Source organism: Typopeltis vanoorti, chromosome 1 (genome assembly GCF_054136105.1).
Source record: "Typopeltis vanoorti isolate ZY-2024b chromosome 1, IOZ_Tvanoo_1.0, whole genome shotgun sequence".
Lineage (NCBI taxonomy): Eukaryota > Metazoa > Arthropoda > Arachnida > Uropygi > Thelyphonidae > Typopeltis > Typopeltis vanoorti.
In genome coordinates, this window is record NC_143549.1 from 39,289,764 (window position 1) to 39,307,399 (window position 17,636).

General features: G+C 38.4%; 1 protein-coding gene across 1 annotated transcript in view; it reads left to right on the top strand.

Moving 5' to 3' along the window:
* The first annotated feature begins 6,660 nt into the window (after nucleotides 1-6,660).
* stan (Protocadherin-like wing polarity protein stan) overlaps nucleotides 6,661-17,636 on the top strand; it is a 777,611-nt gene continuing 766,635 nt past the window's right edge. Inside the window, exon 1 of the mRNA XM_090397383.1 lies at nucleotides 6,661-10,459. Coding sequence (XP_090253509.1) covers nucleotides 6,661-10,459 — 3,799 coding nt within the window. The remainder of the gene's footprint in view (nucleotides 10,460-17,636) is intronic.

Below are 17,636 nucleotides of genomic sequence, written 5' to 3' on the forward strand. Positions count from 1 at the left end.
ATAATTTGCAGTCTTTGATTATGAGGATTACGTGTGGATGAGTGAGGCGAGTTAATCCCACCTACTTCGAAGCTTGGGTTAGCTTTTATGAAGAAAAGTGGGATTTAGCCTTCACTATTTGTGTTGTTGTTGTTACTGTTTATGGTGGGATGTAGGCATTGGATGCTAGTGATTTGTGATGTGTATATTAGGGTTAATGGTTTCTTAACTTTGTTGGTATATTTTCCAGAGTTCGTATTTTAATGTTCTGTAGTTATCTACGTGTTTTAACTTACTTGGTAGGTTGTTGAGTTGCGTGGGTATCTGATGTGATCTCACAAAAGAACCATATGAGTTATTGAAGGGTGTGGGGATGTAGAGAGTTGTTGTGGGTTGTGTTATGTGTCTCTGTTGTTTCGATAGGTGATGTTGAAGTAATTCCTTGTTAATGTCATGTAGTGTTTCAGATTTTTAATGCTCAGGATTCTGTGTATCGCCATATGCTGGGTCAGATATTAGTTGTTGCGTGTAAGGTGTCCAGATCACTGTTGACATAATTTTCCTAAGTAATATTTCTAATTTTGTTAGGTGGCTGTTTGCATCAAACCGTATCTGAGTAGGAATTCACAGATACCGTGATATAGGAGTTTTTTATGTTGGGTGGAATAATGTCTTTAACTTGGAAGAGTTTTGCTGCGATGATCCGGAGTTTGGTATGTAGGTATTCTATATGTTTTGTCCATTTAAGGTGCGAATCTATATAGAGACCGAGGTATTTTGCGTGTGTTACAGGTTTGATTTCGGAACATTGGCAAGTATTTTTGTTGTTAATGCAGCGGTATGTGTGACAATGTATCGATAGTGATGCAGGGCGTATGATTCTTGGGTTGTGTATTATCAACATCTGTGTTTTGGTGCAGTTGACAAAAATTGCGTTTTGGTGGAAGTATGTTGTGATTTCGTTAAGGTCTTGCTGTGCTTTGCAGAGAGCCGTGTTGATGTCTGTGTGGATTGCTAATAGTGCCGTGTCATCTTTGTATTGAAATATTTGTCTTCTTATGGATATGTTATGAACATCGTTAATGTATATGATGAATAGAGTGGGTGATAATATGGCACCTTGAGGTACACCGTGTTTTACTTGTATACTCCGACTGTGACATGTACCATTTTTGTTACTTGTGTTCTGTTTGAGAGGTAGTTCCTGAACCAGGTATGCAGTGTTCCTCTTATACCTACCGAGTATAGTTTGGTGAGTAGTATGTCATATTCAAGTGTGTCAAATGCTTTGGTTAGGTCAAGCAGTATAGGGACTGCATACTTGTTTTTTGTCAAGAGCTTTGTTTATTGTGTCGGCGATGTCTTCTAATAAAGTGATGGTGCTTTTTGTTTTCTGAAAGCCGTATCGGTTTTGTGAAATGATGTTGTACTTTCAAGTAAAACTTCAATTTCAACATTCTAAAATGTTGTTTTTTCTTGCTTTTCTGTTAGAAAAATCGTCGAATGACATTAGCGAAGTCTATTTCATAGTAAGGTAGGTAATTCTTAATCGATTTTATTTAGAAAAACTTCTCTCACAACTAGCAACGCTTACAGTAGTTGTGAGGAAAATTCGCAGTAGTATACTGAGTTCTCGAGATAATATTTTAGAATTAAACTGCAAAAGTTTAAAAAGTTCAAAGTGCTGCCGTTGGGCGGACCTTCCCCTCTGCCCTCTTCCTAGCTACGCCTCTGCTCAACAGGTAAACTGTTTCACTCAATTACTGTTCTATCAGGGAAAATCTAGTTTCCTTTATTCGTACATATTCACCCATATGCAGAAACTTTTTTTTCATTCGATATTTTCTTCATATTTTCTTCAATATGTATGAAGACATGTTGAGATAATGCAGACTGCATTATTTCAATATGTCCTCATACATTCCGTAATCCCGATATTACCTCTGCAGTGCTTTTATTTATTTATTTTTTTTGTGAACCCAGGGGACCAAATCTGTGCACAGTAGTCCAAGTGCGATCGTATCAAGGAGGTTGTATCAAGTCGTTTTTCCTCCTTATAAGGAGGCAAAACGACTTCCTTGAATGTCAATGTTCATTTCACATCGCAATTATCCTCTGAGTTGTATTTGCTAGGTGACTTTCAACTTCCTATCCACCACAACTTCAAGACCCATAGCCTCTTGACGCTAAACAGAGCCATCTTAACCTACTAAGGTAATATCAAGGAGGAGCAAGTTTGAAGAGTGGCAGAAAACACAAAATTGTATCGCACTCATAAAAACACCGTTTTTGTTTTTTATTTTACATATTTGCTCGGTTTAGAAGCTTCAATATGCTGCTCCTAGGTAAGAGTATATGACGTCACGACACTTATGATGGTCGTGACGCCAAGGTGCATAACTTTAGCCTCCCCGATCGTTTTGACTATTTTTTCATCATCGCAAACAAGAGATTATTTCAATGAGAATATCTGCTGTCAGGACCATCACAGTATCACTAATATATAAACTGAATAACAAGGGTTTAATGACTGATCCCTGGGGTATACCATTGGTCACCGTAAATCTGTCAGGTTCACCTCCCATTCCCCCCATATACCATTTTCTGATATCTGTCCGTCATTCGCTCACTCATTTATCCAAGTCAATAGTTTATATTCAACAGCATTTCATGAGCTTTCCTATCAAATTGTTAGCAAAGTCGAATCAGTATCATAGTATATCAATTCCCTTTATCTGATTCAGTTGTAATATTATCGTGAAAATATGAGTAAATTGCTCACACTTTACCTTCCTTTAGTAAACCTATGCTGTCCTTTGCAGTTTGTTTGTCAACCCATTTCTGTATACGAGTTCTTACCAACTTCTTTAAAATGTCCACAATCAATTCAGTGATATTTATAAGTCGATAGCCACATTAGTCTTTGCACCGTCTTCCAAAAACGGACAAACCCGGAAGAAAGTATATGGAGGTATACGGTCTATGCATATATATATACATTATAATAAATATATTTAGTTTGAAATCTTATATTTATTACATGTACAACGCTATGATATCAGCAGACGTTTGCATGACCTTGTACATATTACGTCAGTGTATGTGTTGTTGCTGCTATTATTATTATTATTATTATTATTATTATTATTATTATTATTCCCAGAAATGCAGCCAGATATTTAAACGTAAATTCCGTGACTGTCTGTCTTAAGAAGAATTGTAATACGACTTATCTTGAGTTGAAAACCCACTTCGTCCGAAGTGGGTTTTCAACTCAAGTACGAAAGTACGAACTAAACTTTTTTTCTATCAAAAATAGTCCAACGTTTATTCGAGGAACAAGAAGACTTATGTGAGCTTTCTGGTTATTCAATTTCAAAAAGAAATCGTGTAGTGTGCAATTTTAGTTACACGACTTCCAGCAATGATGTTTGGAGAAACAAAATTAAGAATTTGTTGTCAAGGTAAATTTCGAGTTTGCGCAGTGCTGACTTTTTTCGCCACTTAAATTTCAATGAACATTTTATTGAGGAATTTTTTATATTTTTAGAAAAGGAAGTGTGTGTGTGTGTGTGTGTGTGTGTGTGTGTGTGTGTGTGTGTGTGTGTGTGTGTGTGTGTGTGTGTGTGTGTGTGTGTGTGTGTGTGTGTGTGTGTGTGTGTGTGTGTTTTGGGGAACGATTCCTATTGCATTCTTTGAGTTTCTCAGAATAAGACGTTGCCTTGCCATCTTAAAATAATAAAAGCAAAAAATAAATAAAAACCGAGAATAAGAAAGAGAGAAAGATGTCAATAATATTATTGCCTTTTTTGTTTTGTTTTGTTTATTTAATCCAACTTCCCTGCATTTTCAAAGGTCGTGTAGACGGTATTGTTCAACAAAATCACCGGCCATTACTTTTCTAAGTCAACATTCCCAGAATGCAAGAAAACACGTTTAAACTGCATTGTTTGCCTTGCCTTCCCCTCCTGGTAAATGGGTTTTCTTCGTCCACTAGGGTGCATTAACGTCTTTTACTGAGAAATCCCTAAGGCAAATTTAGTGTTAAGAAATCCGAGCCACTTTACCCATTACTCCGTAGAAGGGAAAGTGCAGTTGGAACACACTCACTCACCCCCCCCCCTCCCAAGGCGCACCTCCAAGGTGACGAACGGCCGTTCTAGGCGCTACAATTAGTGATGATGTTTACGAATGAGAAAACACTTCGTTAACAGCAACATTGGATCAGTTTTAAACTATTGATTTTCTCTGAAGTAATTTTTCCAATAAAAAATCTCCCCTTGCTCTCTTTACCATTTTTTTTTAAATTACAGATTAACTATTGTTCAAGCCCTTCAAAAATTATTCGAGTGTATGTACACTATATCCTAAAAATCCAAGGAAACATTCTCCTTTTTTGTGACGGAAATAAAACCATTAAACACGGTCTTATGTAATACATAATATTATCGCTAGATGTCGCTGCATGTCCTAAGTATTACTGTTGAGGTGACTAATCCATTTGTCACTAGAATCAACGCTTAACATTTTATTAAAAGCATAAATATCTCACAGAATTAATATTTATATATATTTTATAAAATAAGTTATGAATTTATTGTAACTCTTCATTTAAAAGTTAGGATAAATATATCCCTTATTCTTAATGAATCACTTTACAAATTTGGAAGTTGATTACTATGTTGAGAAAATGCGTTGATTTATATGATTTTATTTTGTAAAAGCTATTGATTCAGTAATTCCATAATTATTACAACTTATTTTGATCTAAAACAAGTTTGGTTTATAAAATTCGTAGTATTTTTATAAAATATATTGTATTTATAAATATTATTGTTATTAAAAAAACTAGAGTTTAATTTTTCTAATTTTAAGCAAGATCATGTTAATATTTGTATAATTCAATTACATATAATGTTGAGCATTAGATATGAAATATATATATATACACGTATACACGCATTGTATACAGTATTATACTCTTCATAACATTATTACGTTTTATGTTATAAGAAATGTGATAATTAGATTTTAAATCTAGATTTTAGCTTAATAAACTATCGTAAGCATTAGAATATATGTGTAGATAAATTATGTAAATATTTATGTATGTATGTAAATAAATAAATAAATATAAATAAATAAATAAATATATATATATATATATATATATATATATATATATATATAGAGAGAGAGAGAGAGAGAGAGAGAGAGAGAGAAAGAGAGAGAGAAAATTTTAACTTGGGTATATATTATGTATTCAAGATACCAAATAATTTTATACAAACTTGGTTTTTAATCCTATTTCCCAAGAAGCAAACAGACAAGTAAAGTTTGCGCCTGCAAGTCTAAGGCAACTGATCCCTAAGGTAGTACTGGCACTACCTTAGGGATCAGTTGAATAGATTTTATTAACAGATTAGATGAATAGATTTTTCCCAGCAGGCTTTTTTTTTTTTTTTTTGCCAACAATGCAACAAACGAAAGAACAGCTTTAAATACAACTACAACGTTTTCATGCTGTATAGAGAAGACTCTCTATGTTGTTCATAGTATTTTAACCTTCAGTGTTTAGTGTTTTTTCTTTTTTCTTTCTTTTATAATGTCACCTGATGAATATATATATATATATATTCATCAGATGAATATATATATATATATATATATATATATATATATATATATATATATATATATATATATATATATATATATATATATATATATATATGTAGAAAGTTTTTTACCTTGGGTATAACATATGTTAAAGAATATATATATATATATTTCACACACTTAATAAATTATTATAATTTATTATTGTAAATTTTATTTACACAGCAAAATTTAAGGGATATTATTTATATATTGTTATTTTGTTGTAAATTACTTCATGACAGAATTTTCGCAGTATTATTTTGCATAGGGTGACCTAATTTTTGTAAAAAATTAAAAAAAAATAGAGAGGATGGGGGAGAGAAAGGAAGATAGGTGAAATATTAAAAATCTAGATGAGTGAAGAGAAGGAAAAAGGTAAAAAAGTAGAATTTTATTACTTCTAGCATTAGAAATGCCTAAACTAGTTTTATGTATTACTAAGATCCACAGTTTGGTTTTAGTGTGTCACGGTTGCTTAGCAACGCTATTTCTGAAAGCATGTAGTTGCTAGTTTCAAGATTCAACTTGCGTACGTTGTCAGTGTTTGTGGACGGAAACCACGCCATTCGAGATGAACCATTAAGAAGCTTAAGCACATGGAGCAACACGCCCCCTTCGGTGTGACCGAGAACATGTTTTATCTGCTAAATTTTCCTACGTTCGTTTCGTATGTCCACTCAGTGACTCACTTCTCCAGTCATTCGCGTCCTTCGTTTTCCAGGAGCGTTTCTAACTAACAACAACAACAACGAGGTCTGTTGGTAGTCGTTTGAGCGAGCGCATGGGGCGACACGTCGCCGCGAGCGAAGATATTTCGTCTCGCTGGTCGACCAATCAGAGGCGGCCTCTCCGGCAGCCATGTTAAACGCACGCTCCCAGAATGCCAGAGCGCGTCTGTTCAACAGCCAGGTGTGCGTTTTGTCCAGGTAGGGTCATCTACCTGAGTGAGGTGCAGTGTCGAGAGGATGGCGAGGTTTTCGGAAACTTTTCTCGGTTTTTGTGTTCGTGTTCGATGTCTCAATGCGACGAAGGGTTAACAGTGTTTCTATCCACAGTTTCCACGGCAACGGAGCAGTGAACAATGAGAGTCCAGACGCTGCCAAACCCGAGGACGGCAACGCAAGATCGGTGGCAGCGTCGGCTTTGTCCTGGAGGGTTACGGCATGCCAGACGATAGCTGTGAGCGATCCAGTGATGTGGCTTCGCTCTAACGCTTGGGCCAACCGGTCCGTGCACGCGCTAGGATTGTTACTCCTCCTATACTCCTGCCTCGGACTCTGCGACGGTTACGTCGCTCACCTCAGCGAAGCCGAGAACAGGCCTGGCTTCGTTGTGTTTAACGCGAGTCTGGGTTCGGGCCGGACTTATAAATTGGATGTGGCTCGAACCCCCAGGTACGTACACAGACTAGTCCACGTGTCCTCCCAAGACGGGGTGATCTATCTGAGAAGAACCCTGCGATGTTCAGGGCCGCATCTGACCCACCTTGCCCCAAACCCATTCCACGTGTACGTGGAGTCTCGCAGTTTCCGACTCAGCGGCTCCGATACGGAACTCATCAGTGTTCCGATTACCGTATACTTCAGGCACCGTACGTGTCACGCGCATTCGAATCTGCTTAATTCCGTAGCGAAGACGGATACCACGGTGTCTGTAGCACTGGGCGACCAGAGACACGGCATCAAGTCGTCAAAATCCCCCGATGACGTCACCGAAGTGGTTTGCTTTACCAGAAGTCAGCTAATCATGAACATAGCTCGTCTGATCCCTGCTAAATTGAGAGGTTGTGATATCTTGTTCGAACCCCCTTCCGATCCCCGATACGGAGTAGAGGTCAAAGGTGGAGATCTGGTAGCCAAGACTGCCTTCTGTGATCACTCCACCAGCTGGTTCGTTAATGTGCCCTTTCACCTCAACTGTTCCAGGGAATCGCTGAACCACGTGCTCAGGCTTCACTTCCACGTGCCTGGAGTCATCATCGAAGACTACGAGGACGACGAGGATCAGTGGGGGAGGAAGAGCGGCCGAGGAAGACGGGAACTGAGAAACAAAGCCCCGTACTTCGACAGAGCCATGTTCGTGGTGAGCGTCCCGGAGGAGAGGGAGCGGGGATACGTGGTGACCACCATGAGTGCCAATGACCCCAATCACGATGAGGTCACGTATAGTCTGCATGCAGTACTAGATTCCAGAAGTCAAAACATGTTCGCGATCGACTCTGTGTCGGGGATCGTCACCACTACGGCGAGCCTAGACAGGGAGTTCATGGACGTGCACTACCTTAGAGTGACCGCCGTGGACAGCGGAAAACCTCCTCGCAGTGGAACGACCACACTCCAGATCAACGTGAAGGACGACAACGATCACGCACCTGCATTCGAACAAGCCACTTACGAAACTTCGGTCAGAGAGTCAGTGGCTGTGGGATCAACAGTGGTGACCGTGAGGGCCACGGACCAGGACGCAGGGTCTAACGCCGATATTGAGTACAGCATTCTGAATCCCAGTGGGGTGAATGATGCCTTCCGCATCGACCCTAAGAGCGGAATCATCACCACACGGCTTTCTCTGGATCGAGAGGCTACTGGCTTCTACTCCCTCCTCGTGCAAGCAACCGACCTTGGGCCAGTCACGGAAAGAAAGTCGTCCACTTCGACCGTAGAAGTGACAGTCCTGGACGACAATGACAACTATCCACAGTTCACGGAAAAGTCGTACACCGTGCAGGTCCCCGAAGACATCAACTGGCTTAGCAACCCCATCATCGCCGAAGTCAAGGCGCTGGACGTCGATGCAGGCATCAATTCGGCAGTACGATACAGTCTTATTGGGGGGAACACCCAAGGTCACTTCGTCATCGATAGCCTGTCTGGCGACCTGTCTGTAGTGTCGCCCTTGGATTACGAAACTGCGAGGAGTTACCGGTTGGTAGTGCGAGCCCAAGACGGGGGATCTCCCCCACGATCTAACACTACGCAAGTTCTGGTAAACATCCAGGATGTGAACGACAACAATCCCAAGTTCTATACGTCCCTCTTCCAGGAGTCCGTGGTCGAAAACGTTCCCGTGGGGCACAGCATTGTGCGCGTGCAGGCATACGACGCCGACGATGGTCAGAACTCGGCGATTTCATACTCGATGCAGTCCACCATTCCCAACATGCCCGTAAGCGTGAACAAGGAGACGGGATGGATCGTCACCACGAGAGAGTTGGATCGGGAAGAAAGGGCAATCTACGAATTCTCGGTTGTTGCTTCTGATCACGGGATTCCCGTCCGCTCGGCCACCGCCAGCGTCATTATCCGAATACAAGACGTGAACGATAACGATCCTGTGTTCGAACCTAAAATCTACGAGGCGTCCGTATCGGAGATTGATCCACCTGGAACCCCCGTGGTGAGCGTGACCGCGACAGACAAAGACGAGGACCCTCGCATCATCTACCAGATCGCCAACGGCAACGTGCGAAGTCGCTTCAACATCATTTCGCAGAATCGCCAAGGTCTCATCTCCATCTCTCAACCCCTCGATTACAAGTTAGAAAAGAGGTTCGTGTTGACGGTTTTGGCCACGGACTCAGGCGGAAGATACGACACTGCCACGATCTACATCAATGTCACCGATGCTAACACCCATCGTCCCATGTTCGAACGCACTCCTTATGCGACTAGCGTCCCTGAAGACTCTCCAGTAGGAACTACAGTCTTAGTAGTCGAAGCATCCGACGGGGATGTCGGAGAGAACGCCCTCATCACATACTCAATGGACGATGTTCCGGAGTTTCGTATTGACCCAATCACGGGATCCATCGTCACTACCAAGTCGTTGGACAGAGAAGTAATGGCGGGCTATACAATCGTAGTCACCGCTCAGGACAACGGCTCCCCCCCTCTTGCAGACACAACGAACGTCGAGATCGAAGTTTCCGACGTCAACGACAACCATCCGACCTTTGACCCAGCCAGTTATACTAGCGTCGTAAGCGAGGATTCATTGATTGGAACCAGCGTTTTACAGCTATCGGCATCCGACAAGGACCTCGGATTGAACGGCCAGATCCGATACACCTTCACAGAAGGCGAAGATGGAGACGGAGCCTTTAGTGTCGATCCCACTTCAGGAATTGTCCGCACCAGTAAGATGTTAGATAGGGAGTCGGTCCCCCTGTATAACTTGGTGGCATACGCCGTAGATCGAGGATCGCCTACCCTTTCAACTTCTGTGTCGATTACCATTTACGTGGAAGACATCAACGACAATCCTCCTCGATTCGAGTCGGACAAAATCAAACTGCTCGTGCCGGAAAACAGTCCCATTGGATGGACAGTCGGAGAAATCAAAGCCTATGACCCGGATGAAGGACCCAACGCCGAAATCCAGTACAGCATCGTTGGCGGCCCCGACGCAGATTCCTTTTCTTTGGCGTCGAGACCCGGAGAGCCAGCCGAATTGACAACCCGGGTCGAACTCGATTACGAGTCTGTAATTAAACGATACAACGTCATTGTCAGGGCTTCTTCGCCCCCTCTACGCAACGACGTGGACGTGGAAATCTGGGTTACGGACGTGAACGACAATGCTCCCTTGCTCAAGGATTTCACCATCATGTTCAACAACTACAAGAATTACTTTCCCGTTGGCTCCATAGGAAAAGTGCCGGCTTTTGACGCCGACGTAACGGATCAACTACGCTACAGATTCGTGTCTGGAAATAACGCCAACCTGTTAATTCTCAATGAAACGTCTGGAGAGATTCGTCTCAGCCCGAGTCTCAACACCAATGTGCCCATTCATGCAGCTATGGAAGTCAGCGTGTTCGGTGAGTCCAAATGAGATTTTTGTTTCTTTAATTATACTTTGTTATTGTTGCGAAAGTCTATTTCGCAACAATAACAAATCCTATTGTTGTCTTCCATTCAACTAATAGTTGCCAGTCATTGCTAATTCTGTTATGTCGTTCGCATAGTTATCTTCGGTAGAACTTTTTTTTTTTTTTTGTGAGAGCGACTCGAGTTCGAATTGGTTTCACAAGTGGTGAAATTTATATAATTTTTATTATCATCCTTTTTTTTATGAGTGAATAGCGAACTCTTACAAGAAATAATTGTGCTATTTAATATGTGCAATATGCCGAACTGACGATCAGATAAGCACAAACAAAAGGCCAGACAGATTAAGTTAAAGCTCTTAATTACGTTCTTTATTTAATCATCGTCAAAAGGGAAGTCGTTAGAATTGGATAAGAGGAAGTAAAGAATAATAAGGAAAGAGATATAAGAGACTGACAGCCTGCGCAGTCAGTTTTGACTTTAGATTTTCGTTATCTGTGTTCGTAAATAGTTTGTCCTGTTAATAAAGGATTTCCTAAAGAAACACGAAACGTGTTAAACACATTACTAAGACCATGAAGGAACGAATTTAATTATTTATTACGTATTCACTTTCCTGATTTCGTCTTCCTTAGAGCGATCCTTGGCTTTCCTTATCTGTTTTAGGAATAAATAACTTGCCTAACAGTTCAAGAATAAAACATTACAATCACATCTTCCCGTACAAAAGGTATTTGGAGCTTTTCCACAAAATCTACGAGAGCTTTAACAGCTGCTTTAACACACACACACACACACACACACACACACACACACACACACACACACACACACACACACACTAACTATCTTCTCATGGATGCGCGCGCGTGCAAGCAAACGCACTATTTATGTTTGAATTCCTCTAGTATACATTCAAGAGATGTAAGCAGAAAAATAAAGTGTTGATATCGTACCAGATGAGTCATCTATAGAATAATTTACGCAGTTTACTGCAGCTTTGGATGCAACGAACTGTAGTTTTAGTTAGATTAATAACGAGACAACTAAGGCCAACTAACAAGACAACTTATGTATTCGTTGTTATAACGATAATAACCGTGGATTCTTATCAACTTCATTGCACAACATTAAGCCGACCTTTCTTATTTTGTGTAATAAATTCGATGAAATAAAAAAAAAAAACGATATTTTAAGGCTAAACTGAATATTTGAGTGATATAATATGGAGCTTGCTTTCAACCGTATGATTCTCAGTAAGAGCTTGCTCCTGATGTTTTAACACAAAGTATAATGCACGTCGAGTATTTCCTTAAAAAAATCTAGTTTTCGGTATTTATTTGACAACACATAATACCCAAGCCACTTAGTATACGCAAGCAGAATTTATTGTTACTATAGAAACATGATATCACATCCGGCCTTATGCTTCATATTTTTATTATGTCCAGAGATTACTTCTAAATGCATTTCTTACTAAATACTTAACATTCTTCGATACATTTCGTCCTTTGGTTACTATAGCCACTTTATCTGTCAGTGGGATGCTCCAGAAAAACGACCGAAACAAAATGATGGACGAAACAGTATTTTGTCATGCATTAACAAATTAAAACCAGTCTTACCATATACTTCAGGGATTTTTTTTTTTTTTTCAAATTTTTTCGTATGAATAACGATGGTTAGCTGGGTTCGAATCCCGTGTAGGACGAAACATCTTAATGAGGACTTTTCATCTACTTAACCAGTCTTATATGGAAGTGTTCTTCTTTCTTGGAAACTTGGGTTTATCATACCGAAAAACAGAGAAACTGGCCAGAAGAACACGCGCAATATGTAGACATACGGTACTATGAGAATAAGGATTAACCACCCTATTCTTCGGATCTACTTTCGAAAAGATGTATAGTATAGTGCGGGTCTACAACGTAACTGTAACAGAACAGACAAATGAGAGAGAAAACGAATGGGATAGAGATAAAATGGGATGGAAAAGAAAGAATAAGGAGATTAGAGAAAATAATAAACACTGACATCTTAATGAGGACTTTTCATTTCATTTTCAGACACATGTTGGACATTCAGTTAAACGTAAGCGAAGAGTTAACCTTGTCGTAACTTAGGATGATCTACATGCAAGTATATGGAAACCCAAAACAAACAAGAATTTGCTCAAATTTAGCGTGATTGTGTACGCCCCCCCCCCCCACACACCAACCGAGTTCCCACCGGGCATTTTTCCTTTGCGAAACTTGAGTTCCTGTTTGTTCACTACTACTGAGATATCAGAAACATGCCATCAATTGCACAGTCCGGTATTGTGCTGGCTTCATAGGTTAGTTGCTTCAAATGGAATTCCAAATAATTTCCGATCCTAATTTTACCAATCCGTGTAGATGTAGCCGAAATGCAGAAACTCACAATGCAGAAAGGGCTGGGGGAGGAATTCAAGTTATCCAATGAAAGCATTCTGGACTTAGAAAGTATAAAATTACTATCAAATATTTAAAGAAGAAGCTTATTCGGGAAAGATTATTGAGGAAGGTTGATGATTTATATCAGAATTCTGGATTTCTATAGAAAATTGCTTCGCTTTTGTTATATGATGATGAGGTTAAAGTACAGATATACGTATATTTTTTGCATTGTACACTCCGTCTGTATTTTTTTTTTTTTTTTTGGAAAGAAGTGAAGAGGGCAGAAGAAGAATGAATATAAACGATGAATGCTTTTGTTACTATAAATTAATACTTCACCGATTGATATTATTCTGATTTGCAATTCAGCGGCGCAATAACCGCTATTATAAATAAGAGATAGAAGCAAAACATTTCTATATAAGCTCATAAAAAGGTTTGTTAGGTGAAAGCATCGTTGTGAATACTATATACGTAAATTTATACATTATAAGTTTAAAATTTTTAAGAAACATTAATATAACTGATATATTTGTTGAGTTTAAATTAAATAATGAAAAATTATTTGTAATTTTTAAAAAATATATTACACACCTTTAAATATCACATCGCATGATCTAATAAGAAATGCAGTATGTCTGGTTGCATAGGGGATCAATCGACCGTGAGATGCGGTGATTGATTCATTCAATCCAAAATTCCCTTGGAGGGTAATGGATGGCAATGCTGTAGCCAATGAAGTTCTAACTGAGGCTCGGCTATTGCTGTTACCCTCCTGCCATGATCAGAACTTTGATACATCAATAACACCTTATCCCTACACTGTCCTCTACAGATAACGGGGAAGATGAAAAGCATTCTTGCTTCGCCCCTTTAAGCCAGTCCTTATAAGGACTATTTTTGTTGACACCGCATTGCTTATCACCATTAGTTGTGTCTTATATCGGATTTAAGTTTACGGATATGACGAAGTGGAAAATGGAGAAGAAAACTTGTCAAACTTCCTTTTTTGTATAAGGACGACAGTTTGAAGTTCGATGTTGTATCTTTGTATGTGCGGTATTAAATTACTCTGTATTGGTTAACTTCAGTTTTACATGCGAAAATCTCTAGGAAGGAGCGAAATATATGATATTGTAATATTTAGGAACACCTTTTATTAATGAAGCCATATTAAAATAAAATAAAATAAAAAACTTACAACGCTATCATAGAACAGCAACGGAGTTTCGCCATTGTATATTTAAAGTGCATTTTTCATGTCACAATACGGAAATTTTAAGTTCATTTGAGAACAAGAAGAGACTGAAGGGTTGAAGCCAAGTGGATGACATCGTTTTTCCTCTAACCAACAACAACTGTCGATTCAGCAGCTTTCACTACGAGTATGGTATGGATGCTAGTGCATTTCTTAAGGTAATAGCCAATTTTTCGTCGACCAGTCTGACATTGCAATCCTTCTTGAAACACACCCATCAGAGACATCCCTCGACTATTAGCTATAATGTTTTTGCATCATAAAAAAACTTGTATTATTCGTTTTTTTTTGATTTCATATTCTGGTATATTCTCACGATATAATTTCAATGCCGTTGTGCAAATTATATTTCTACGAATACAAACACAATAAATAGTAGTGGAGAGGATGAGATGTAGTTCTCCCGCGATGAGTTCTTGGACTCCTGGGAGGTGTCACGTAATAATAATAATAATAGTCACCACACATTTGATGTTAACCAATCGGTTCCAGGAACTTCATTTCAAAAGCTGGATAAGTAATGTATGCTGTCGTAACTGTTTTCTTCAGCATTTTTGTTATTTGACCGCTGTAGACAAACTTTGATAGAAATCAAAACAAAGATTCTGGTGGTTAAAAAGTTGGATAGATAGGCCGATGACGTCATGGTGACGCAGAAAGCAGTAATGGCGGTTTTGTAGTGACTGCTGAAAATGTATCAAATAAGTTATAGTCGGTGCTCGGGACTAGAAAATTAGCAATTTTTTTGAGAAAATGAAAATTATGAAGGGAAAAGAAGCAATGAAATTGTAACTTGTTGAAGACACTTCCATTTTCAAGCTAATTGATTTATATGGAAATAAAAAGGTGTGTATTGTTATATTTAGATTAAATTAAGAAAAAAATTAATTAGATGAATTTTATTATCTTAGATATATATTATATTTTAATACACAATAATTTTATTATTACTTTATTAATAATAATTATATAATTAGATTCAGATAAGCAGACACTTTGACGTGGTAGTTTTCATTGCAAATCATATACCAATGTCTTCTCAGTTGCTCAATTCTAGCAGGACTTAAAATGAACAGAAGAGCAAAGACTTAAATTCTTTAATGTAACAATCAAGAAATAAATTGTGCTCCGATCCATATTTTACTGACCATGTAAATGATACTTAGAAACAATTGCATAAATAATAACTGCAGATATGGGTGGATAAAACAGAGATATACATACAGGCAAACATTTTTCTGATGGCTGTTTGCCTAAGATGGAAGAAAAGAATTTATGCCAAGGATGAATGTCTGGTGGAGCAATGAAAATTTTGTAAAAAAAAAAAAAAAAGAAAGAAAAAAGAAAAAAAGAAATGCGTGTTGTTCAGCCTCGATGTCATTTCCCAAATGGATTTTGCGTCTGATATGCGTTTCTTTTGTTCGTGATTCGAAAAATATATTTCCACCATGAACGCATTTATAGACGGAGTCTTAAAGTTATTGTTAGCTAAGCGAACTGCTTTCTTCAAGTTAACTGTCATGTCGGGTAAAAATAAAAAAATAAAATAAAAAAAAAACTACCTTATTGATTTTTAAAAGAGTTCCATGTCTCTTGTAGAAAACACAATAAAAAAAGGTGAATATATAAAAAAAGCTATATTATCAATCACTTCTTCGTGGCAAAAAATCTCTGTATAAAAAAGGGAGAATGGCTCTTCATTCTTAGGCCCCTGTTGTTTGATGCTGCACTTTATAAGGAAGTAAAAAAAAAAAAAGAAGAGAAAATAATAGGTTCCTGGAGTGAAACAGACGCTATTATATTGAACTTTGCACCAAACAGGAGACATAACTAGGACAGGGTTCTGAATAATCAATATTCACAAGCATATGTCTTCTTCTTTGGAAGAATTGACAACTAGTGGAAAATTATTTAATTAAAATTATTAGCGAAAGGAGATCCACAATTTCTGCCTTCATTTAATCTACATTAATAGTCCTGAAGCCACGTTAGGTCAACAGGATAGGGGAGCTCCCAGTTAATTGAAGCAGATAATAATAATGTAAATACTGGTAATGCTGGACAGAATACTTTAAAAAATAAACTTCAATTAGAAACATTTTAGAAAAAAGTAGTTGGAAGGGGACAATCGTTCGCTGCTGTTGGCACACTTTCCCTCGATGAGTCTTTCGACTCCCTAGAGGTGTCACATAATAATATTAATACAAATAGGGCTCGAGGTATCAAGTTCCTGATCATGATCATCAGTCAGCTAGAACTAAACTGTTCCACGCACGCACACACGCATTTGCAACCAAGTTGTACAGTGCGAATCCATTTTGATGGAGATTTTCTTAATTTTTTGATTTGGCGGAACCGTTCAAAGATATTTAGTTTGTGTCCACCACCATTGCATAAACTTTTTTCAGTAAATCATAGTTTCACCAGAGCCTCCGTAGCAGTATAGACGAAGCCCTTTGGTCGGAAAGACCTGGGTTCGATTCCCGTCCATGACGTGAGGAACCTTATGTGGTCTCTTTCGACTAAAGGTGAGTTAGCCGGTCTCATACAAAGGTAGAGGCTTCCCCCAGAACAGACCGACCGGCCACGTGAGCACACACACACACACACACACACACGGATCTACAGTTATAAATACTTAACCCTCCCCCCATAAAGGGGATAAACTCGTCTTAAAGGGACGAGGGAGAAAATTCGTATCTCCATACGAATAAATAGTTTCACCAGCTCTGGTCAATTTTTGACGAAATTTAATTTAAAAAAAAACATTGTTTTCTTAAATATTATAAATCTTTACTTAAATTTTCTTGTTAAATTTAACTTTGCATTAATAACAAGAAAAATGCTCCTAATATCGAAATTCAATCAATTTTGCACAGATTTAATATACTGTACACCAGAAAGAAAAAAAAAGTGTGATATACTTAAATATATACAGGAAGTGAGTCTTGTTGTTTCGGTCTTTTGTTGTTGATTTTAATTTCCACTTTCATTCGTCAACTTAATTCACCATTTTTCTTATGGGCAGGATTACAGCAGCAATTCCACAGGAACTGCTGTTGTATTTTCCATACATAAATTGAAATTCGACTTATATCAACAAAATGTAATAGAGATGGACGTCTTTAGATGGAATAATAACAATATCGGATTTCAAGTTACAGTCAAACTCGACGTCATAGCGAACTAGTATTGAATTAATCAGTTTTGCAGGGTAACTTTAATTCTTTATTGTTAAAACATACAAATGCTGCGTGGTCTATTGTTGTAATAGCACGAGTTTGGCGCGTGTCGAAGTTTAAGCTTTCGTTGTCAAACAAGGCGTGCTGCCAGTATTTAATTTTTTATTTCATTATATATTTTTTTCTGTGAAGGGGAGATCATAGCGAGTGAAAAAAGCTGTGCGTTCTCTTGGAGTGCCTTTACCTACGGTCCGGATTTTAATATAACGGACGAAATGAAGTGTACCGCTGCTATAAAGAAACAGCGAAC